At 36.6% G+C, this 26872-nt stretch overlaps 1 protein-coding gene across 1 annotated transcript in view; it reads left to right on the top strand.

Moving 5' to 3' along the window:
• The window catches only part of nos1apa (nitric oxide synthase 1 (neuronal) adaptor protein a), a 142398-nt gene that overhangs the window by 33868 nt on the left and 81658 nt on the right, over positions 1–26872 (top strand). Inside the window, exons 3-4 of the mRNA XM_057337145.1 lie at positions 9322–9414; positions 10523–10581. Of these exons, the coding sequence (XP_057193128.1) occupies positions 9322–9414; positions 10523–10581 (152 nt within the window). The remainder of the gene's footprint in view (positions 1–9321; positions 9415–10522; positions 10582–26872) is intronic.

The raw sequence follows: 26872 nt of genomic DNA, 5'->3' as shown, positions 1-26872 counted from the left end.
CAATTGATGTGTAAAACTATGTACAGTATTTTGGACGTGATGTTTTATTTTCACAGGTGTACATTTACTTGCTTTATGTAAGCTTCTTAAAACAACGATTTGAGAGATTTACCAGCTTTTGTGTATTACTGCATGTGATAACAGCAATCACCATTAGCATACGGAGAGGTCTCGCTGCGTACTTCAGTCAGCATGTGCAAACTACACTTTATCCCTGAAGAATCTCTTTACATGCTTTTGGTTTGGAACAACATGAGGGTGAGCAAATAATGACAGAATCTTGTTTGTTGGCGAACTATCCTTTAAACTGTACCTTACACTTTTAGTTTATTTGCACATGCTTTTGGAAAATGTGAAATCGAGGCTCCTGTGCATTTTCTGCTTGTTGAAGTTATTGCAGAACCCTCACCAAGCCAAAATATTTGTTTATGTGAAGCAGGCTGACAGATACTGTTTGCTTTCAACCCGAGTTGATTAAAAGACTTGTTTACTCTCAATAATAACAGTCCCACCATGCAAACATGTGCACGCTGTTTGTGTTGTCTGTTTTTCTGCTAATAAAGTTGATTCACAAATGCTCACAAATGCAAGAATCAGGGATAAAAGGGATAGTGCACTCAAAAATGAAAACTCGTTTACTAACCCTCACGACATTCCAAACCTGTCTGACTTTTCTGCAGAACACAAAAGAAGATATTTTGAAGAACTTTGGAAACCAAAGAGCATTGGCATTGAATGGCCAGAAAGTCACTGAGGCATTTCTTAGAATATCTTACTTTGTGTTCCACAAAAGAATCATCTACAGGTTTTGAACCACATTAATAAATTCTGACAGAATTTTCTGAAAATTCTGACTGAAAGAAAGTTGGTAACCGAAGAGCACTGAACCCCATTCACTTCTATTTTATGGACACAAAACCAATGCAAGTGAATGGGTGCCAGTTAACCACATTTTTCAAAATATCTTAAATAAGATAGCCACAATAACAATGTGGTGTGTTTCAGGAGCCTTATTTCTTACTGTCTTACAGAACATTTTTGTCAGTTTTGTAATTTCTTTTTTTCAAAATTTTCATGAAGATTAATAATTTTGCATGTAAAGCGGTGTTAAAGCGCCACAAAACACTAAACAACATTTATTTAGATGTTAACAGAGTTGGTTGTGTTGCACATCATAGAAACAATGTTAGCAACTGTAAGTTATTACAGTAGAGAAAACCAGTTAATTTTGAGATTTTTTGCGCTATTTTTGCCTTCCGGGTTAAAAATCCTCATCTGGCCAACGTCAGCGGATGTGACGTGGCGATGTACGATAGTACGTTGATGACGCGTCGGTGTCTCATAATTATTCAAGAGACTGTGTTCTCTTTTCCAATCAGAAGACATTTCTGCTATTTATTCATGATAGCGCCCGGTGTGTTTCTATCTGACGCTTCAGAGAGAGGCGTTCATGGCACATGATAATAAGATGATGGATAAATGAAGAAACACTTACCAGGAGTTGTAAAAATACATATTCCAATAATTATATATAAAAGTAGATATTTATGTGAAATACACTATCCACTGAAAGTGATAAATACATGAGAGTTGTTGAAATTGTGGTGCACAGAAACAGGCGCGCACATTTGGAGCTCTCGGTGGGCCGGAGCTCATGTGGACCAGTACAGCTCAATGTGTCGCGTTCGGAACTCGACCAGCGGAATGCGATGGCAAACAAACGGTTGGTAGTACTGCGACAAATGCTAGTCGCTTCGTTAGAGCGCCTGTCTCCCATGCCGGACTGATCGCCGGTTTGAAGCCCGCTCGTCATGGATGCGAGTAAGGCCGGAACAGTAGCAAACTGTTTTACTCTAGAAAACCTTTTAGAAAAGGAGATAAGTGGACTTTTGGACTCGCTCATGAAGGCAGTCTGTGTCAGGAATGCGGACCGTGACCTGAGGTCTTTTCCATCTCTTCAAATGTGGTAACGATATAGTTGAACTAGAACAGTTATACTTGCATTTTGTTAAAAATAAATACTTATATTACATTTAGTGGTTACTGTAATACCGCTGTGGCTTGAAAGTATGATTCGAGACTGTATAAAACAGGTAATGATTAAAATATTTTAAGATATGGAATCGGATCACTTTCTCTCGTGCCCCGCCCACTCCCCCACTCTTCTTCTCACAGCGTTCACACCCATTTTGTTGCATTTTTCAAAACAACAGTGAGGTAGACTGTATCTGAAAAGGGGGGGTTTCATGACCCTTTAAAGCGGCCCTAACACACGCGGTTTCTGCCAATCTCATATTAATCTTGAGTACCTATAGAGTAGTACTGCATACTTCGTATCTTCGAAGAGTATTTAGTTTGATCACATTTATAAAAGATAGATACAGATGTACGATTATTTCCGAAAGCATAAGGCGTGTGCGGGGGGAAGGGGTAGGCTGAACTAAAGCACGTGCGCACCCATTGCCAACAAAACACAGACATTAGTTTCACTCGCCGCATGCCGTTCATGTCCGGCATCTTTTAGCTCTGGGACGGCTCCATATATCAGTTTAAAACGATCTCCATATCCACCATTTATATAACATTCATCACCCAAATGCAGTGAACAAACAAACACCTGAACTACGCGAACATATGCTCTCTCTCTCCTGCACACAAGTGACAGTGACGTCTGCGCATGCTCCTTCTCCTGCTCTCCTTGCTGCCGCGTGGGTGTGCCGCGTGCTTTTCCGGGAGAATTGTCCAATAAGGGACTAAGAAAAATTGTTACGAAACAGTTTTATATGTTCGAAAAAAACTTTGCGAAACCTGTATGATCGCTGGGGGAGTGTATTGAGCACAGAAATACTACGTAATATGCCCAACTCGTTTTTTGACAAGTTGACCATGTTAAGCATGAGAAGGCAGCACGTTTAACATTGTAAAGAAGTCAGAATGCATGACACACCGTTGCATCACCGCTTTAATGTCAAGGCAAATGTTTCTCTTTGATTTCTTTTTCCTCTTAACTCGCATCTTAATCCTGAAATTGTTCTGGATTAAGCTGTATTTTAAATAGCTTTAGGAAAAAACGATGATGTAGGCAACAAAGAAGAAAGTTAGGTGTAATTATATTTTTAGATCAGCCTGGAGGTGTAATGAACAAGCTCTTACCTATAACTTACAACTATAGAGCAGGAACTCACCCCAAGGAACTGCTATATTTCCATCAGACCGTCATCAATTTTTCTCTCTCAGTCCTGGAGACGGGGAGGAATAGTGAAAAGCATGAATGAGGAGAAGCTGTGGTCCCCACTGTGCTTTTGTGCTTAGAGGCTCTTCACCATTCTGCCAAATTATGATGTCATTGTGCCTTTCGAGAGACTTTTAAGCAGATACCGTATTTTACCATTTATTGTTGAAGATTCATCATTATTGCCTGGATTATCATATGTAATAAAATCTAATAGTGAATCATATCCATAGGTTAAACTATACATATTTATGATAAATCTTTTTTTGCATATTTTCTGTCAACTTTCTGTTTCTGCTTGTTTTCTTCATTGTGTGGAAAGCAGGTAGACGTGTAGCATTTATTTATTCATTTTATTAACAGTTTTTGAAACAACCGAGCAGTTGGGTTCGTCCATTTTTGACCCAAAACTAGGTTGAAGTTACCCAACATTTTTTATGTGTAATAATAAATATTTTAGTCATTAAAATGACTAAATTCACTGCCTAGAAAGTAACCCAGACATTAAATCAATATACAATATTCTTGTATTCTTTAGACTACTGCAATGTTATTTCCTCTATTGCTTTATTGGTAATGCTTGTTCACTATAATATTGAGTTCTTTTTTATGACGGCGAGTTTATCTCATTTAAACCCACTCGGTGACTCTTCTTCAGTATTGTTTGTCAAAGCCATGAAACCGATTAAATAAACTCTGTTCCCATTCTGAACTGCTGGACTGAAGGTTGGTTACGCTGCAATAACATTACTGCGTTATTTGCCAGTCATTTTAGCTGCTGTATTGAACTCATCAACTTGTCAATTTGTTGTCCACAATTTGCCATCTTCCTGGACACCTTGAAGAGATCTTTATTGGTTGTCATAGAAACAATGTCCTTTAGTATCTTCTGTATCCATGGACACTGAACAAATCTAAGTGCCACGTCTCTTTTTTTGCGTATTTTTGGAATTTTTAAGAGCGTGAGAAAGAGGCTTGTTCTCAAAAAGTCAAGTTTTTGTAAGCCCTTGAAAGGTAGACATCATATATCATGTGGATATTGATCAGATGTCTGTGTTCTGTTGTCTACATAAGCTTATAAAACAAATGTGCCGTTCGGCAGTCAAATGTTCTGTCTGGTCAGAAACCTTCCTTTCTTTCTTTTCGGGAGATGCAACTTTTTTGATAAGCAGCAGTAGCTGTCACCAAGATCCACCGTGCTTGATGATTAATCCTGACACATTGTCTGTCCCATTGTGCAGCTCCAGAGTTGTAGATATGACCAGCCCTGTGACTCACACGCTGCCTTGAATGCAAAACTCTATCAAAAGAGATGTGTTGAAAGATTATGAGAGAGAACATTGTGACTTCTGGTACCCTGGAACATACAGAATGCTTTGATTTCTGTTCCTTGCTACCAAAAACTGTCAGAAAGGCCTTTCGTTTGATGTCTAGCTCACAAAATAGACTTCAAATTTTAAAATCTTCTGTTCTGTGTTGTCCGACAGACATGTGCGATGTGATTCACTTGTTTCCTGAATGATTCAGAATGGCATAAAGACAATGCAGCACTGACTCAATAAGGCAAGGGACAGTTCAGTCAAGTGTCAACTAGCCCCAAAACACACTGCCGGTGGCCCCTGGCCCTCATGCGTTAAATGTCAAACATCTAAACAGAAAAGATTGTCTTTGGCTTTCAATCTTACCCACCCATGCTCAGACTATCAAGTCTTCTGCGCAAGTTAAAAAATGCTACCAATAATGGCGGATGTCATTATGATGGATCACCTAGCGTTTTGGGCTGGTTCAATAATACATCCCTTATCGTACATGTTAAGACTATCAAGTGTAGTTTAATAGAAGGCAGTCACTTCCCTTGACTGTGTTTGTGCGTGTAGCTGTCGTGAGGGACCCAGGATTTGATTTGTGGATCCCTGGTATAAATCAGTGTACCCGACTGGAGCTCTTAAACCCCGAAGGGTTACTTTAATTTCTAATCTCAGCATGTGAATGTCACTCTGTTGAAAGATACCATTTTTCATAGGTGACCCATGTTGGATATTGTGACTGCTATTGTAATGAGCCAAATGAGCTTGACATTTTGAAGGTGTAGATAAAACGAAAGGCTTCTGTGCTGTTTCTTGGGTATAATCACCACACGGTTCAGAAATAGGCTAATATCAGAAGATGAATTATTGTTATTTCCATTTTTAAGGGAGTGTATCGCCACTGGCTGGGAGTTAAATCATTAGACTGTATTGTTAGGTTTATAATCGTATAAATAAGTAATCGTCTCTATAGCAGACTCAACATGACTTTTGGACTATAACATAAGATGCTGGAGGAGCTGCATTGGCTACTTCAGTTTTATAGGGATAATATTATCAGAATCAGAAATCAGAATCAGAAAGAGCTTTATTGCCAAGTATGTTTGCACATACAAGGAATTTGTTTTGGTGACAGGAGCATCCAGAACACAGAAACAGCAACAACAGTACACAGAGACCATAACACAATAGAATATAGTACACAATGATTTAAATAAGGCTTATGGGTATAAACAATTAAGAAATACAATACAATAAACATAAGATAAAGATTCACTAGCAGTAGCATTATGACCAAATGATGGTGCTAAATTGTTGTGTTTCCTACTGGAGCGGGAGCCATGTGTCAGAATACTGTGTGCAGGTAATTCACAGTCTAATTCAGTTTCATGTTTTTGGCTCAGCCTGATTCGCAATTTGGTTTGATGTGTTTAATCACATCGTTTACATTAATGCATTTGATATACAGTGGAGTGTACATTTTCTAAAATTAAGAGACCATTCCAAAAAATTTTTAATCAGCATTTTAGATGAACTATGGCCATTCCAGTCTAGTGTCTGTTGAATTTCAACAAAATCAAACCTCATGAGTGACAAAGTGATCCAACAGTAATGTGAAAGACTGACAGCATGACAAGACGAATGAAAACCGCGATCGTGGTTATCACATAAAAAGTCATTTTTTAACTTTTCTTAAAAACATGGACAAATATTACTGTTGTATTACTTAAAGTAAATTAAAAACTTGTTTTCTTTGCTAAATTTGAGGTCTGAAAAATACAGGGCATCTTTCTGCTATTTTGACCTGTTTCTCCAGTTTTCATTTTCTGCAAATAAATGCAAATAGAAACAATATTTTTATTTGAAATTTGGGAGAAATATTGTTAGTAGTTCACAGAATGAGGCAAAAATAATCATTTAACCGAAACACATAATCTCTAGAGAACTAAAGCAGAGTTATTATAGTTTTCATTTTAGTTCTATTATTATTTTTTAAATTAGCTTTTATTTTTAGATCTTTAGTTTTTATGTTAATTTTAGTTAAAGTTTATGCAATTTTGGTATATGCTTTTGTCATTTTATAATTTATTTGTTTATTTTTTATGTTGCTATATAATATTAATTAATTTCTATTTTAGTTTTATTTCTGTTTTTGTTTATTATTATAATTTTTATAATTTAATTATAATTTAAACTTATTTCAATTTATTTTTGAGGCAACATTTCAATTTTTCCTTTAGTTAAGTTTTTCCCTTTTAGTTTAGTTAAGTTTTTTTTAGGTGAATATTTTATTTGATTTCAATGAACAGAGACGTTTTCAAAGTTTTTATTTTAGTAAACTAAGCACATAAAATAATAAAACTTGGTTTAGAGGTCTGAAATTTAGACTTGGTGGTCTGCCTTTTTTCAACACCGGAAAACACTGATTTTTATCAGGTGATGTCTGCACTTCTTCACTTTGACATGTGTATCTAACTTTTTTCAAAGCCTTTTCTCAATTCAAATAAAATAATATCAAAATGTAAATTCTAATTCATTTATAATATCTGTAAAATCGCCTAGCTCCATTTCAAGGTGCCCAATTATTCTCTCATCAAATGTTAATATATATTTATTTTACTTACCTGATTAGCTAATCGGGAAACATATTGCATCAACCTATGTCTGGTATCGCTACCATTTTCTGTATGCCATTTCAAACTCATACATTTCAACTAGATTCATTCTAAAACCTTAGTTGCTCATAGTTTTCTGGTGGGTTTTGTTTTCGGAAACGGGGAGATGTTTGAACTCTGCTGTGACCTTGAAGGTTCAGCTGAGAAAGGAATTCGAGATAAGCTCAATGCTGCTCATTGTTTGACTCGAGAGTGTGCAGGTCTCTACTCTCTTCATTTGTCAGCACTGGTGTAAAGTTTGCTCAGGCCTCTAATACATGAGTCACAAATGGAATCTTGAGCTCAGACCTGCCAAGCTGAAAACATATCCCATGATGCTCTATGTCTGTGTGTATTTTTTAATTACTGTGTAGTGCATTTAAATCCATTTTTAAGCAAATGGGGTTTAAAAATGTTTTAAACAGATTTCTTATGTTGTATTAGTCTCATATTTTTACTAAAAACAGCTGCACAAGAAAAACACGACTTGTTTTCTTTCCAAGGACCTTGAGAAGTGGTCCATATTTTGCTTTAATCCTTAATTCATATGTCTCGCACAAACAGCAGTGTCTGTATCTATCTTCTATGACCCATGTGAGTCCGTGCCAGATGAAATTTCACTCATCACCTGCTGAGAGACAAGAAATGGGGTGCAGGTGGCTTAAAGAAACTCAATTAGAATGGGGAGAAACAGGAAGGCATTACTGCAGAGAGGGGGTGGAAATTGAAAGAAGAGTAAACATGAGCCATCACCTGGTTAGTATTAGGTGCTCATGTCTTGACTTTGCCTTGCAGGACGTTAGGCTATAATGAATATTGACTTGTCAAACATTGAATATTGAGGGTCTTAAATAGAAAAAGAAAAAGAATCTTTACTGCTCCGTGTCTGCTTGTTTAATGCTCATGTTTTTTCTCAGTTGGTTTTGTTTCATTGTCATCATAAACTATTTCATTTCTGTAATATCTGCATAAACAAATACAAACATGTAGATAAATGGATATCTATGTGAATAGGTTTTATTTGGTGTTCGCCAGTCATTTCTAAAATGTCAAACTGTCTCAAAACTGGTCATGTGTATGTGAATCTATTAGGGCTGTCAAACGATTATTCGTGATTAATCACATCCAGAATAAAAGTTTGTGTTTACATAATATATGTCTGGGCACTGTGCATATTCATTGTGCATTTATAAACACATACTTGCATATATTCAAGAAAATATAAAATAAAACAATTAATAAAAATTTATATATATTTTTAAATTATTGGTAAATTTAATCAACCTTTTTTCCCCTAAATATGTACAGTATGCATGTATGTGTATGTTTTTGTGTTTATAAGTACAAAATGAATAAACACAGTACACAGACATATATTATGTAAATAAACATTTATTCTGGATGCGATTAAACACAATTAATCGCTTGTCAGCCATAAAACCTATATATTTCTTATACAGTGTATATGGCTCAAAACTTGAGGTCATTTAAAAAATCAACATGGAGCATACTGATATGGTCACATGGACATCTCAGTCTACTGACATCGATCTATATGAACCTATAGGAATGAGAAATGAGGACACGCTGCTCCACATGCTTTCCCTGCGGAGATGCTTGTTTACTAGTGTAAGAATGTTTGCTCGCAGACAGAGCCGCTTGTACCGACACCCACATCCATACATCTCTGACCAGGCTAATGTCACTCTCATTGGTGGAAAAGGGCTATATGCTCTCATTATAAAGTGACCTTAGCCCTGAGGATCCTCCCGTATGGACAAACCCTTTCCTGGAGATTCTACCCAGATGTACTTAAAAGGCTTAACTGTTCCCTGTTCCCTTCCACACTCTCTGCTCTGTTAAAAGTTGCAGTCGTGCATTTCAATTGTGAAAGTGTTGATTGCACATTTGAGCTTGTTCTCAAGGACACGCGTATGGCAATAAAAATAAGGGTAAGGTTATTGATGATCGTGGAGGGCAAACAACTCGGTTTCTGTTTTAATGGCTACTCAGATTGAATGTAATTAATAGAGGTATTCTAAGGTTGGCAGAATGGTGAAATGACTGCTGTGTATTGATGGATCACTGAATTAATTTTCCTTTTCATCTCTTCTCTGCTTTCTTACAGTATGAATTTAAGGTGAAGAATATCAAAAAGAAAAAAGTCAACATCTTCGTGTCCGTGGACGGAGTAAAAGTAGGACTTCGGAAAAAGAAAAAGGTGAGCTTCTCTATTAGTCTTGATTTTTACCACATTTGTTTAAGACCACCACAGTTCTGTTTCGTTGTTTTCTAAAGGTTATTGTTATATTGAGTATGCTGAGAGTCATTGTACTGCATTGATATGCAGAAAATTAACAATAGTTTGAACAACACTGAATGAATCTTATAAGAATATTTATTATTTAGGAATACTTAAAGGGACAGTTCGCCCAAAAATAAAAATGCATTTATTCACCCTCATGTGGTTGAAAACCTGTATATGACTCTTTCTTCTGTGGTCGCAAAAGATATTTTGAAGAATGTTGGTAAACAAACAACAGCGGTACCCATTGGCATTAGTTGTGTGTCTATACAATAGAAGTGAGTGGGTACATTGTTTGGTTACCAATATTGTTCAAAACATGTTATTTTGTGTTCTGCAGAAGAAAAAACATTTGAAAAAGGTTTGAATTGACAAGAGGGTGAGAAAATGATGACATACGTTTCATTGTTGGCTGAACTATCCCTTTAATCACCAATACACTTAAAAAATGCTCAGTAAAGTTATGGCAATATATATTTATAATAAATAAATAGTTTATCTAACCAACCTTAATAAAACTATTTTAATGTCTAATTCGAAGTTATTGTACATAATTAGGAAGTAGATGGTTCAACATTTAGGAGTTCAGTTTTAATATTGAATGTCAGTAAACTAAATGTAAATTATGTCTGAATTTTCACTTGGGGGTGAACTGTCCCTTTAAGGCCAGAGGGAGAAGGCAACTGGATGGTTACATCGATCACCGTACTCTCCTACTGGGTTCATCCTTTTGATGAGATGGCTTTAAAGTGCCTTAAAGTGCTTTTTGGGATAGTTTCAGAGCCAAGAGGCTAGATTCAAAGCAATTTCTGCATTATATATATTATTTCTGCATAATATATATTGCCTTGTGATCATAATTTCAACATAAATTGATTTACACAGGTGCTTTATCTCTTGGCTTAATTTAGAGCGAGGACTAAAATTAGAACTCTGATAGAGCAAGCTCCTGCCTTGGTTATATTATCATACATTAAAAAAAACGGTGTGTGGTATACTGACATAATTCTTTTCATTTTTGCAGAAAAAAGAATGGACCTGGGATGAAAGCAAGATGATGGTGATGCAGGACCCAATTTACAGGTGCGGAGCTTCATACAATCTCGCTTTCATTTTCGCTTCATCTAGCACTTGACTAATGTAGCTGTCATTCCAAAGACTTAAGTGAGGAAAATCATGGCAGGAGAGAAGAATAAAACCATGATGGCGTCAGCCCCAGAAATGTGCATCTAAATGTTTCAGTTTCTGAATCACAATGGCTATGTTTGCGATTGGCAGCTTTTTTGCTAACAAGTGTGATTCAGATTGTCATGTTCATGCAGCAGACTGAATCGAGAAATGTCTGTAGGATCAGGTAGCTTTAAATTAAGTATGTAACCATAATAACAAAGATAGTAAATATCACAATTTTGGCAGCACTTTATTCAACCATATTAAAAGAATAGTTCACCCCCAAAAATGCTGTTCTGTTACCATTAGATTCAGAATCTAAAATGTTGGCACTGTTGGTTAATTAATCTCTTCTCAAGCGAAACAATAGATTTGTGTTGCGAAACTGATACCAAAACAAGCATATCTTAGCACAACATTTAAATATGGTGACGCACCGATAACTTCAAATCGCATTGACTATGTTAACATGCACCTTCATAATGCGATTATAATGAGATTTTGACAATATTGTGACTAAACAACATGTTTTTGTGTCACGTACCCTGGGACGCAAATTCGTAGTTAACATGACATACTGACATTTTACTGTTAACACAACTTGCTGCAAGCAGTCTCTGCTATTTACTCTCATCTAGAGGAGTGCAAACGTAGACAACCGGCATTTTTATCATGTTTATTTATGACGGCACTGAATAACTATGGATAACTATTGTTTCTTGTCTGTGTCTATTTTCGCACAAGACGACGTGCAAGATCCAGAGTTCAAGAGTTCGACAAGTTATCAGCCTGTCACCATATTTAAATTTAGCAATCGGATAAGCTTGTTTTGACACTTTTTTGCATTAACTGAAAAATGATGCCATAAACATGAGAAATCACATGAGGTTGAGTACATTTTGAGAATTTTTTTGGTAACACTTTAGTATAGGGACCAAATCTCACCTTATTAGAATGCCTATTATTAGCATATGGGCTGTTCATTAGTACTTATAAAGCACATATACTGCAAGACCACATTCTACATCCCTGATCCTACCCAATACCTAAACCTAAAAACTAACTTACTAATGATTAATAGAGAATAAATTAGTAGTTTATTGAGGAAAAAGTTGTAGGTAATGGTATGTTAATAGGGAGGATTGGAACTTAAAATAAAGTGTGAACGAATTTTCGTATTGGGGTGAACTGTCCCTTTAAGTACATGTAGTTACCTGTATTTTGTTTATTTAGTAAGTACACTGTAAGTGCTTATACTGTAAACAAAATACAACCAAAATTTGTACATGCAGCACAGAGCCTTCTTGGAATTGATGGTAGTCCCTTTTGTCATTTGTCACAGCTGTCACTCTCTTTCTAAGCTGTGTGGACAGAAACTATTTAGCACTCCAAACAAGACTGACAACTGTATTGTGTGTTGCTCATCAGCTCGCTTTGCTGGAGTCTCTTTCTCCATTTAACTCTTGACTACAAGTTGGATAGCAGCAGCTAATGGCACATTACTAGGGCTGCCCCCGACTAAAGAGTTTCCTAGTCGACTGGTAGTCCTTCATTTCAGCAATTATGATATTTGATAATAATAAATGATATTAACATAATTACTTGCGTATATATACAAGGAAAAGAATAGTCTAAGTTTACCGACTGAGAAAATATGTTTTTTTAACACTTCCATATTACAGAGAAATGCTAAATCATAATAATAAAGCGTTTAAAATATAAATTAAGCGCTTAAACGGACTCATAAATGAGCCGCAGTTATAATTTACAGTTATAATTATCATGTGTTGGACAAACAGCAAGGAGACTGCCTGTACATTTAAATGATTTATTAACAAAAATACAAACTTTAACATCAGTTACATGCCAAATGAACTTGCCAACAAAATAACCATAAACATAAAACACCCTTTTGAATAAAATAAACTGAAAATTTCGTTCTTTTTAAAGGACATTTTGACCCTTTCGGCCTTGCATACTCCCTCTCTCCGGTCTCGTCTTTGTTCCCGCCCTCTTGTATTCCTCGTTATTGAGTGTTAATTAGTTCATGCCCCGCTCCTGTCCTCTCTTGATTTGCTCCCCTTTAAATAGCCCTCGTGTTCATTGTCCTGTGCTCGTTTATTGTACTATTGTGCCTTGTACCCACATGCTTACCGTTTCCTCATGCTCGTGTTCCTGTTCCTGTTATTGGATTATTCCGTCGTGTCTCAGTAAGTGTTGAGTTTAGTTCATGTCTAGTGTTTGGTTAGTCTAGTGTTTAGTTAGTCTTCGTTTCTGTTACCTGTATTATTATCCCCTGTGCTTATTGCTTTACCCCCTCGTGGGTTTTTGTTTTTGTGTTTGTTATAAATAAATCCCTTTTTGTCAACCCCTGACACTGCTGCCTGCAATTGGGTTCTTCCACGTGTGTCCTGACAGATAGCACACAGAAACACTACAAAAAGGGGAAATTAAGCTAACTTACCGTCACTGTTTTTCCATGCGATCTTTTTTTTATATTATGCGTCAGAAGTGAGCTTCTTGACTTATTCACAATGAAGCCGGCCTTCGAAAAGTTGTGCTCTGATGGTGTGGATGTGGAGGGGATACAGTGCATGCGCTTAGCTGCTTTAGCGAGCTTTGGATACCGTTCTTCATTTTTTTGCCACCATGTCAATGGTCCCGAATCAACCTTTGTTTTGTCCGCCAAACACATCTTTATTTCATTCTTCTCTTCTGCATGCTCCTCCTCATAAATGGCCATCAGCATGGATATCTTGGCCTGATTTTTCTTTTTTGGTGCGGGCTCACCCTCCTCTGCAGACTGTAGTACTAATGCTGTCACGATCCCTATATTGCGCTGCTTCTGTAGATAAACTTTCTGCCAGATCCGACACTGTGGAGTATGTGTCAGTGTCAAGGAATGACAAGCTCTTAAAACGTGGGTCTAAGACTGCAGCTTGTGTATAAATGCTGGTCGCGAGATTTCCCGTCAATTCCCATCTCTTGTCAATTTCTTCTGCGAGTCGTATCTTCAGTGCTTTTGTGGTCAGGCTGTAATCATCGCGCAGCACCAAATGGCGTCTCTTCATATTTATTAACATAGGCACTGTTTGCGTTGATCTCGCATTGTTTCTTTTGATGTCATACACTGACCAACTTTAACGCGCATACTGGCTGCGTGACATCGCGTGAGTTTTTTTATTTCATTTTTGCGACTAACCGACCAATGAAAACGTATTCGACCAAGCCTCCTTCACATCGACTAACGTTTAGTCGACTATTTGGGGGCAGCCATACACATTACAAACCCTAGATGCGACCTCAGGGCATCCTCATCCTCATCCTCAGGTTTCCATGCATATAGCACCACGTAATGCCACTTTCTGTGACTGGTGGTCGGTATTCACCTGTGCTTAACCTCAGTTAATGTTCTTTGTAGAGGTGCACCGATTGATCGGCCAGAGACCGGAATCGTCCGGTTTTTCATATGATCGGTCGGACCGGTGACTGGCCGGTCAGTCTCATGTCTCGCCGATTCCAAGCCGATCTTCTGTTGCCCGTGATGCAGGCAAGAACGTCACAGCCGTCAGTACACTCAAAGCCGCAAGTAAACATGTAAACGTGCGCGCGCACAGCCTGTCTTTCACGGCTTGTTTATACTCGCATGTGTATGTCGCTGCTGACTGACACGCATCTCTCATATCCGCGGACTGCACGCGCGTGCACACGCATCATGTACTGTACAGACTGTAGGTCATCTCTCGCTGCTCCGTCTACATGGGGTATGTATGCTAACAGTGATGCTATTAGCATCATGCTAAACTCTGACACATGCTAAACTCATGTTGAAGTCGTTCACTCTGTGTAAAACAAATGTAAATTCCATTCAACCTGATTCCTTGTCTTACGTTAAAACTGTGGTAATTTCACCTAGGTAAAATGACATTCAACACGACTTCTAATTGTTTTTAAAAATCCAAAATATAAAAAAATGAATAAATCAACTAATATATGTGATATACACTCACCTAAAGGATTATTAGGAACACCTGTTCAATTTCTCATTAATGCAATTATCTAATCAACCAATCACATGGCAGTTGCTTCAATGCATTTAGGGGTGTGGTCCTGGTCAAGACAATCTCCTGAACTCCAAACTGAATGTCAGAATGGGAAAGAAAGGTGATTTAAGCAATTTTGAGCGTGGCATGGTTGTTGGTGCCAGACGGGCCGGTCTGAGTATTTCACAATCTGCTCAGTTACTGGGATTTTCACGCACAACCATTTCTAGGGTTTACAAAGAATGGTGTGAAAAGGGAAAAACATCCAGTATGCGGCAGTCCTGTGGGCGAAAATGCCTTGTTGATGCTAGAGGTCAGAGGAGAATGGGCCGACTGATTCAAGCTGATAGAAGAGCAACTTTGACTGAAATAACCACTCGTTACAACCGAGGTATGCAGCAAAGCATTTGTGAAGCCACAACACGCACAACCTTGAGGCAGATGGGCTACAACAGCAGAAGACCCCACCGGGTACCACTCATCTCCACTACAAATAGGAAAAAGAGGCTACAATTTGCACGAGCTCACCAAAATTGGACAGTTGAAGACTGGAAAAATGTTGCCTGGTCTGATGAGTCTCGATTTCTGTTGAGACATTCAAATGGTAGAGTCAGAATTTGGCGTAAACAGAATGAGAACATGGATCCATCATGCCTTGTTACCACTGTGCAGGCTGGTGGTGGTGGTGTAATGGTGTGGGGGATGTTTTCTTGGCACACTTTAGGCCCCTTAGTGCCAATTGGGCATCGTTTAAATGCCACGGCCTACCTGAGCATTGTTTCTGACCATGTCCATCCCTTTATGACCACCATGTACCCATCCTCTAATGGCTACTTCCAGCAGGATAATGCACCATGTCACAAAGCTCGAATCATTTCAAATTGGTTTCTTGAACATGACAATGAGTTCACTGTACTAGAATGGCCCCCACAGTCACCAGATCTCAACCCGATAGAACATCTTTGGGATGTGGTGGAACGGGAGCTTCGTGCCCTGGATGTGCATCCCACAAATCTCCATCAACTGCAAGATGCTATCCTATCAATATGGGCCAACATTTCTAAAGAATGCTTTCAGCACCTTGTTGAATCAATGCCACGTAGAATTAAGGCAGTTCTGAAGGCGAAAGGGGGTCAAACACCGTATTAGTATGGTGTTCCTAATAATCCTTTAGGTGAGTGTATATCTGATTGAGTTCTTTACTAACAAAAAACTGCAAATACATATACATCTTTAGAGTAGAATTCACTCATAAGATTTTAAACTTTTTTATTGAAGTTGCAGCAAAAATCAACCCACTTCTTTTAATACTACAGACCCAAGATAAAGACAATTTATTTTACATTTCAGAAAAAAAAAGAAATAAAGCAATGTTAGTTTCATAAACAGACAAGAATAAAGTTGAAGTATTTTATTGTTATCTTAGACTTTTGTGAGATGAGTACAAAAATGAAAAAGATAAATTAAGTGACATGTTTAGTTATATTTTATTATTTGTACTTCTTTTCAGTCACAGAGTTCTTCAATTTAAGAGTTGTTTGGGAAAGAGAAGATTCTGTAATTTAATGCAGCTTGGAGAACTGCATTTAGGGAAATTTGGGGAAATTGTAATGTTCAATCATTTATTCAATGAAAATAAAAAATGTGTATTGAAGAAAAGTTATGGTTTTATATACAGTATACTGTCAATTATAGTTTGTGGATAGAAAATCGGAATCGGCAAAAATCGGAATCGGCAGGTTTCACTTGTAATAAAATCGGAAATCGGAATCGGCAGAGAAAATTGCAATCGGTGCATCTCTAGTTCTTTGTTTTATATGATTACAGATGACACACTCAATTAAAACAACATGCAGCATTCATAGAGTCGTGACGATGCTTTTTTCAGTTACTAACCAGAACAATTAATAAATGACATTGAGATTTAATTAGGCTTTGTTTTCATTAAGCAGTGGGAGGCACAATTTATGCTGGCATTAGTTCTCTTTTGATTATGCAAATGATGCAATCTGTTCTGCAGATTGGAAAGATCAATGCGCACATCGATAAACACGTACAGTATATCTACTCATTGTATTGCAATGCAGCCTCACAATGATTCTCTGAACCCCAGAGTTTCTCAAGGAGAATGTTTCAGCATTTACCGTCTGCCCACTATGTACTTTAACCCTGGATAATAACAAGTTGTGGTTGGAGTTCAAATGGATTAGTCAGAAGGAAGTAGCAGGGTTTGGTGGTTACAGACATCAATGTCAAGTTCCTGAGACTGCAGGGAAGGTAATTGTCGCCTCATTTTTCCCTGCCCTCAACCTATCATTGATACACAGGTACACGCGCACGCCCAGCGTTCGCCCTCTGTGCTTTGTGGAGGGTGATGCGGCACCCAATCTACCGGTTGCTGAGAGATTTAATAAAAAATGAGATGACTAGCGCATGACAAGTCATCAGTATTAATCTCTGCTTGCGCTGAAGACCTCATGGCTGCCGGGTGATCCAGAACTGGCAAGCAACAACTGTGTTGTCTAAATCTCCTTCAAGAGTGATCGCAAGACTGCACAAAGTTGAAATAGGCATCAAACCAGATTTGTTGGAACCTGTTAAAAGATGGCTGAGATAAAGTCTTTTGTTTGTATCCACAATATAACTGCTCACCTACAGTAAGATCTCAAGGGCATTCGGAAAGTGCAGTCTGCCTGTAGAGGGACATCTAAAAAGTCATACGATTTTCTCCTTGTTCATGTTTTTTTTTGTATGAAAGTTGAAAATGTTGGTATTTTACAATTGAAATATAATAATATCATATTTATTGTAAATAAAAAATCATAAAAATTCCAGATTCCAATTCCAAATGTTTAAATAGTAAAATTGTGGTGAAAGTATCACATTATACTTATTTTGTCTGGAAGTCTATAATTTTACAGCATTTTCCGGTAACATTATTACAATAAATATATGTAATATACAGTAGTTTTGTGATCAAATCAGATCAAAAGTTCAGAAATAGAGCTGCTTAATATTGAAAAAAATGCAATATGTGATATGGGAATGCTAAGATAAGTAAGAAAAAAATAAGTTATAAAAGGAATAAGTTAATATAAGTTATAACAAGGAATAAAAAGGTTGTAAAATCAATTTCAATTATATAAAAATATATTTTAAAACAGATTTTCTTAACCAACACCCATTTTACATCTTTCTGTAAAAGATGGCATCACTACAACTTTTGGAGGTGAACAGCCATGTTTACTGTTGCAGTACATACAAAATATAATTTTAACAATGTAATAAACATCTAAACATCTGACTTTAATATCTAAAACTTTAAATTTACATAATAACTTTTTTAAATATTAAAATCATCCATATATTACAAACCACTATAATATGCTTATTGCAATAAGCACATTTGTGATATTTTGATATCCCCTGCAGCGCTGCTGAACATATATCCAAAATCTGCCCGAAATTAAAAAGCATGCGATTTTGTTTATCAACACTTCATCTTCCAGGATCACAGTGTTGGAACTGATCCAAAGCATTATCCAACATCCGCATCATCACTGCCGCAAAAGATCTCCCAGGCAACATGTGAGCCCAGCATGCCCATTAGAATATGAAAAGCTCGTCCTTGCTCAAGGATGTGTGCGTATGCTCACGTCTGCACTTATTTGCGTTGGTTTGCGTGCGGAGGACGCACAGAACTTAAGTGGTGTTTTATGAATACAGTTCCATTAGAGCAAGAGTACCTACCATGCATAGCCATTAATACATAACTTATGATTAAACTAGCTTGCTCGCGATCATGTACCGATATCTTGGGAAGTTAACCAGATCGTTATTATAGTGTATAGATGTTTATGCTAGTCCTCGTTGCCTCTCACTAGTTACGTTAGTAAAAAATTGAAATAACACCTAGTCACCGATAGCAAGATGCCGAATGCATTACAGTACACTACAAACCAAACCAAAGTGCGTAGTCTCCAGATAATAAATAATGACCGCCTGTTTTTTTTTGCACCAACAAGCTCTGATCAATGTGTTTGTGTCCACTGCCTTGAAATTCACACCTAATCCATAAAGTACGTGTGGCTGATCTGAGAGAGCGGAATTTAAATCAGCTCATTCACCCTGATTGTTAGTATGTCTTGAATCTAGCTGATCGGGAAAACACATTCAGGGACTACATACGCTGTTTGTGCTGCAAACACGCAGGGCTGCATGGACAGCTGACAGCTCAATGGCGGGTTTTAACATTCACTGGTGCTCTGGGGAGCTGCACTGAATCAAAGTAACTTTCAGCTTACTTTAGTGTTACCTTCCTACCGAAAGATGGGAACTTATAGGCTGTGACCTCAAGGTTTTGGTGCTGGTGCTGCAAGTGTTCCTTTGGGGGGTTTGTCATTCAATGGAAAAGTGGCATGTTGTTAAACTTTAACCGGCTGTCAATCCTAGCGTACAACACATTTAAAACATAAGACTAGATTTGTTGCTATTATATAGCCCATCTAGTTGAAGTGTGTGGGGCCGTTCACACTAGATGCGGAAAGAGAAGAACAGAATTGAAAAGGAAGTGAGTTTAGGTGCAGTTGTATCTTTCATTAGGGGCAATATTTTCCCCTCTGGAATTGATTTTGGAATTGGTTACATACAGTAGTGGCCAAAATTGATTTCTGGCCAGAGCCGATCCTTCCTGTACGCAGACTACGCAGGTTGCGTATGGCCTCTGTACCACCAGGGGGCCCCCGTGAGTACCGAATCAAAAACACTATCAGAGATGGGTAGTAACGCGCTACATTTACTTCGTTACATTTACTTGAGTAACATTTTGGAAAATATGTACTTTTTAAGTAAAATTAAAAGTGTGTACGTTTACTCTTACTTGAGTAAATTTCTAATAGAAAATCTGTGCTTTTACTTCGTTACATAACTTACATTGCGTGACGTTCCTTCGTTCCGTCATTTTAAAATATGCTTTTTAAAACGCGTTGTTTATTTCAAGGTTGTCGTCTCTTTTTACGGGCATTCCCGAGTGATCGATTCGTTTGAGTCGATTCTTTTGAAAGCATTAATTGAAACCATTGAATAGGCTAATGAATCAGTTCAAATGATTTGTTCAGTTCGCAGCACGATCTGAATCATCTGAAGCAGGATTACTCACTCCTCGTAGCGCAAAACTTAAAAACACGCAGAACACAAAGAGCGTTGGATGAAGTGGATATTAATCTATATCTATACAATCAAAACTGCAAATGTGTCATATTGTTTGCCAGCAATGATAAATGCCCGCCATTTGCGCGCACCCGTGCGACCTGTTCGTCAGACACAGCAACATGCGCGTTACCTGTCAGACACAGAGACGTGGGCTTGCAGAAATATACATTTGAAGAACAGAAGGAAGAAAACTTGTTGATGGGCGTGTGGTTCACTGTTTACTGTTTGTTTACAAGTAAGAGCGTTTCACAACACACGCGTGACACAACACGAGAAAACATGAGCTTTGTTCAAAAATGTGTATTTCATTTAGAGAGCACTGCAGATGTTCTAGATCATCTTAGGAAATGCTCTGAGTTTAGTTCATGCTTTAGTTTGACATGGTCTATTATTCTAAATAAGTTGTGTAAACTACATTGACATCCGGACTAGATGAAATTTACAGAAATGCTTGTCTCTTCTGTGTATGTTTATTCTTTAGTCTCTCTAGTATATTGCAAAGATATCTGCTTATGATAATTAAAAATATTGATTAAAATGTAATATTAAAATATTGGCGTTAATATTAATTTAATGTAGTAGGCCTATATAATCAGATACAAAGTAACTTAAGTAACTAGCTACTTGAGTAGTTTTTTCATTGCATACTTTTTTACTTTTACTCAAGTAAATTTGAAAATAGTGACTTTTACTTTTACTTGAGTAACAATTTCTCAAGTTACTTGTACTTTTACTTGAGTAAAGATTTTGGCTACTCTACCCACCTCTGAACACTATAATGTAAACAAGACACTAATTTTATAACTTGCGGATTATACTTTACAGGAATCATTTGGAAATGTCCTTTTTAATATTTAATTTATTTAATTACTTTACTCGGTCTCGGACATCATGCAGGTGATGACATGCGCGCCATCGCTTTAAAACGGAGCTATCCGTCTGTAGTGGAAAAAATGGCAATAACGCGAAGCAAAATAACAAGGCGTTTTTGTACTATTTTCAAAGTCTTATTTAGTTTTGCCAAATTATGCAAGTACAGATTTACAAATTCAGTATTTATCCACTGGCATAAAGTTGGTTTGACATTGGACGTTCGATTGTCTGAATTTAGGGACCATCTCTAAAGTTACATAGGCCACACATTAATATAAACGTTTCTAACTTCAATAGCATTTAAACGGAATGATTTACAGCCATCAGCTGTACAGTGTTCATGTGGGTGACAGCTATTATGCACACCTTTTAGATTTTTGATTTTTGATATTTATTACAATAAACTGTCAAATAATATATAAATATTGCTGTGTATTTCACTACTGTATGGGTTCATACACAAAATAGACCATTATTTAAAGCTCAATAGCATGTACAGGGAATGACTTACAAAACCAACTATACAGTGTTCATGTGAGTCTCAGCTATAATGCACACCACTACAATCCACTGTACTTCGTTTGCCCATGATAATGTCATTTTTGTGTCATCACATTTAGAGAATTATTTATGTTTTTTCGTATGCTTAGCTTTCTTGAGTAAACTATATTTATCATGTTTTATTTTTGTTAATCTCTCATTTGGTTAGTAAAAACACACAGCATTTGCGTGTTACAGGGTTTTTTTGACAGCTAGATGGTTCCAGAGCCACGCTTTACTTTAGGTACAGAATTATTTCAAAATTTTATTGTGTATTATATTATTGTGTACAATATATTATGTGAATCAAAATGTGAATTTAATTTTATACTTAATTGTTCTAAATTTCAGTTTAATGTTTTTTTGTCTTTCAGTTTTTATTAATTTAAGTGTGTTAATTGATTTATAATTTTTTATTTCTTATAGTTTACATTTATTTTTATCTAAATTTAACTATGACAAGGTCCCCCACAAAGGTTTGTTTAGGGCAAACCTTACCTGCCAACACTCTCGTTTTGGCCGGGAGTCTCCCGTTTTGTTATTTCTCGTGGAAACTCTCGAAACATGTGAGGCCCGCGATCGCGGTGATCTGTCCGGTTCGTGATTGCAGGTCCCAAATGCTGACAGGTACGGTCATATATCATTATACACCATACAACTATAGGCTATACAAACTATACGCAAAGCCTTGCCATCATATCTGGGAAATAAGTCTGTAAATTTGAGTAATATCACAGGCTTCACTTATCCTGTGCGAATGTGCCACATGAAATACAGATGTGGGGAGGTAATTTCTAAATCACACGAGGTCCCCAGTAGGGGTGTAACGATACTTCGTATTATGATATTTCGCGATGCAAAAATGTTACGATGCGCATTGTAGAGAGATGGGGATATTTTACGATATGTTTAATTCAATTCGTTCAGCGGTCAAGACGCTACTTACTCTGCGCCAGCGCGTCACGTGTGCTTATCTCACATATGCGGTAGAGAGAGAATCACAAGACACAATCTGTGTCTCCAAGTGGTTTACAAAGCGTCATATTTTCCTTCACAATCGCCGTTAAAACACAGCAAACTTGAAGCGTGACTGCAGGCGAGTCACCCCGAAACTCATTACAAACTCAGCACAAAGGTTTTTAAATGCTAATGTTAATTTATCTGCTAACGTGAGCTGCTGCATAATGTGATATGGAACATAAAGTAATCCAAAAGAAACCAGCACTGTTCCGATCAGAGAAGCGATGAAGTGAGTCGTACTCTATATTAAAAGATCGAATGACATGCTAAAAAACAAGTATGTGATTTGTATGATTGAAGAAATGTAATACAGTTTATGTAATATGTCTTTTTGAAAGATTTTTCTCATTCATTACTGTCTCAAGCAAAGACAGCGCAGCTTCAAAGAGACATGAGCCAATAGCGCTTGAGTGTGAGCTCTGTCAGAGCGTTTCATTGGTTGAATGTACTGAATGAACACGCCCTTCACTGAACGAACGAGTCAAAATGAGACTGAATGAACTGCTACATGTCGTTCATGGTCCAATATTATCTGTGTTACAACAATGCATATCCAGTAGTTACTCAACTCTTCTGAAAAATAAAGGTAATGAGCTGGTTTAATTTAATTCAAGGTAAATTAAATTATGTCGAAACAGTTAAATCTTTGTATGGAACATTTAATTACACCAATTAAATGAATTAATCCAGATAGATTTTAGTAGACTAATATAATGTAGATTTCCTCGACTAAAAATAGACTAAAACTATGATAAATTGGGATGACTAAAACTAAATTGCATTTTAGTCAAAAGACTATAACTAAAACTAAATCAAAATTTTGTGTCAAAATTGACACTGATCTTAATTCTAATTTCAGTTAAGCCTTAAAATGTTAAAATTCTTTATTAAGTTGTATGTGCAACAAAATAAGTTACTGAAATTGTTACTATTTTGAAAATAAATGTTATTTGAATTTTGTTCAAAATATCGAGATGTGTATCGTATCGTGAACCCAGCATCGAGATATGTACCGAATCGTGAGCTGAGTGTCTCGTTACATCCCTAGTCCCCAGGTAATACTAATCCCGTGCGAATAGGGCTTTTGACTACAATTTTATTTGTTTTTATTATTTGTTGATCCTCTAATTGTCTTTATAAACTATTTTTTGTCAAGACTCCTTAAATTCTTTTCAAAGCTGACCTTCAGTTTATATTCCAAACAACTTGTCACCTTAGAATTATAAGGTTCTATCTGCATTCTGAGCAGTTTTGAGATAACAAGCTTCAAAGTTTTTGCATTCCATTTGACTTTGTAGATAAAGCTTTTTTGTTTTCTAAAAGAAGTCCCAAAATGTACAGAAAATGTAAAGAAAAAACATCACATCAATTTCACAGAATAAGAATAAGTGAATAACTCAATTTTTACAAGAAAGTCAGATAGAACCTCATAATTCCAAGGTGGCAACATGGTGGCAAGGTATGCAACATGACTACATTTTTAATACATATTTAACAACATATTTAAAGAAAAAGTTGAGAGAGATGTCAATTGTTGGCCAAAAGTCGGTCAATAGTTTGCCATTATTGTAGACATTCATTAGCATGATTTTCATTTGAAAATAAGTCAAAATAATACAATTTTTAATACTTATTGAGTAACTAAAATAATTCTTTACATAACAAATATAACTTGATGATAAAATCAACTTAAAATAAAAAGGTAGTTGTACAAAATGCACAAAACAATTTGGCATAAGCCGAAGCTTTCCATCTGACATGCACACTGTACAAGAATAAAAGAAACACAGCTGACAGAATGTAAGCAAATGACTAAATGTGACCGACCCCTACCACCCATGTTGTGACTAGGAATTTTTATTTTTGTCTATGTTGTAGAATTTGGGAGCAGTCCAATACTCCTAACACTTACTTTTACAATCAGCCATACAGAAGAACCCCCATGGCCCCAAGATTTAAACCCAGCCAGAAATCTTGCTTCTAAATTTACACTCCATTGAGCCGTTTGCTGGCATTACATACTTTAGGGGAGCCATTTCAGAGTGTGGAAGACCAAAGAAGCTTATTCCTCAGATTCTCTTTCTGCAGTCTCAGCTAAAACCGACTATTGTAAGAGCTAAAAGCTCATTAAAAATGCTTGTTTACTTATTCAAGCTTTGATAATACCCATTTTATTCACTTCTCATTCGCATTCTGTAGTCGTGGACCGTAATTGCATGGGTGTGAGAGAAAATCTTATCGTGTAAACCAAACCTTTACTGCTTGACTGCTTTTTTGTTACAAAGCAAAGATTAATATGTTCACCAGTGGATGTTATTGTGGTACTGCAGTTTTACTTAGTTTTGATTAATGTCCCCAACTTGTTGCTTAAATAGGTTAATTTTCTTGTTTGACTTTTAATGGGTGTGCTTTACATGATAGAAGTCTTTTTATCAGTGTTTTAACGCCACATGTAATTCAATTCAATTCAATTTTATTTATATAGCTCTTTTCATAGTGTGCGTTGTTCCAAAGCAGCATTGCAGGAGAAAATAAGAAAAACTGAAAAACACAAAAAAGGTCAAACACAGCACAGTGCATGGTGTTTATAGAACAAGCTAGATTATTCTAGTAAATAATATCTAATAAATGCAGTCTCCCGGTGGTTTATTTAGCATATTTTGCATTAAGTGAATGCTTGGCTGAAAATGTCAAGTGTCTTTAATCTAGTAAGGCTTAAACTTCTTTCAGCCCTTTCAGTGTTGATGCATAAAGTGGGTTGCACACCCAAAAAGAAGCCCAGCGCCGTTCCACGTCTTTAAAACCTGCAGTCGACAATGAAATGACACATTTAAACATTTTTAACTGAGAAAATATTGTTCATGCTCTAAAATAGCTTGGATATAACACTTCAGTGTAACTGTTAAATATGGCTTGCAAATAAAATATATATTGCCAGTTATGTATAAAATATGGTTTTAGATCGAGACGAACATATCAAATAACCTGTTTGGTTGTTCTTTCCAGTTGTTAGGGCTAGGTAGAAAAAGCTATAAAAATGATAAATACCAAAGATAATGCATATGAACCACCATTAACCAGATATTAACCAGATGCACCACTGTCATTACTATAAATGGGGAGGGAACGCAATGCTCAAATGGCCGCTCTGGCATAGGAAGTCAATAAAAACAGCCAATCGTCAATCGATAAAGACTGACGGTTCTCTGGGGCGGGGGCTCTACACAGTCTTGTGAGGCACTTGCCAACCTGTAGCTGAAGCAACCTCGAAAAATGTGTTTTTAATGCAATTTAATTTGGAAACGAATGTTACAGTACAAGTTGATGTCAGGTTCATAGTTGAAAATATGTAATTTAATTGTGATTTTTGTCAACGATTTTAGAAATATCTCGTCCCCTATTCAAGTAGATAGGACTGTGGCTATGACTAAAATAGCTATGACTAAAAAAACCACCGTGCAATTAATAACTCTATGCAATAATAATTAAGTGCAATATTAATTACAGTATATCCTTCAGATAATACACTGTCTATTTTTTATATAACTTTTTCTGTAAATTATATTTCATTCTGCTGTATATAGCACATACCTTGTACATACTATAGTCTATTCTTATTTTTTACTTGTACATATTTACATACACACATAGCTTTACTCTCTATATCTTTATCTTATGTTTATTGTATTGTATTTCTTAATTGTTTATACCCATAGGCCCTTATTTAAATCATCTGTGTACTGTATTCTATTGTGTTATGGTCTCTGTGTACTGTTGTTGCTGTTTCTGTGTTCTGGATGCTCCTGTCACCAAAACAAATTCCTTGTATGTGCAAACATACTTGGCAATAAAGCTCTTTTTGATTCTGATTCTGAAATAGCGGAGGTGTTGCAAACATGGCTGTCGAGTGACACGACTTCTGTAAACAAACTTTGTTTATACTTTTTTGCCATATGTAACTTCAGCTACTAACTTAAATGTTTTTGCTTAGACAATAGATACAAAACAAAAATAAAAGATTAATCAACGTGATATAAAGGGTATTATAAAACTGGTTAAAACTGGCCCATCTTGCTGTAGGAGTGGATGTTAAACTGGAGCATACGCAATACAGAATGTGCATGCCTGGTGCCATACCTGTGAGTTGCCCTAGCCACGGTGAGAATTCTCATATGGTGTTCAACTTAGTGAATTCTGCTCACTAAATTAAATGATTTGTTGTATTGTTTGTTGTGAGTCTTATGTATTCATTAAACATTGTCTTATTATAAAAACAGAAAGCTTCAAACAACAAGCTTCAAAATGTCTGATTTGTTGAGTTTATCCACCGGTTTAATCTGTTGATGAGTTGCAGTGAACCAGTGGCATTTTAATAGCTCTGCCTAGACTGGCATCTAATAATCTTGTTTTGATGGCGAAATAGATTAGATAGATGTAGCTGTGTACACAGTGAGTGTACATATTTACAACAGAGGGTCTACCGTCTTGCATACACTGTGGCAGCTTTGGTTATGGCA

This window comes from Triplophysa rosa, linkage group LG7, assembly GCF_024868665.1.
Source record: "Triplophysa rosa linkage group LG7, Trosa_1v2, whole genome shotgun sequence".
In the NCBI taxonomy this organism is placed as follows: Eukaryota; Metazoa; Chordata; class Actinopteri; order Cypriniformes; family Nemacheilidae; genus Triplophysa; species Triplophysa rosa.
The sequence above is the reverse complement of the archived record's forward strand: the minus strand, read 5'-3'. Positions and strand labels throughout refer to the sequence as shown.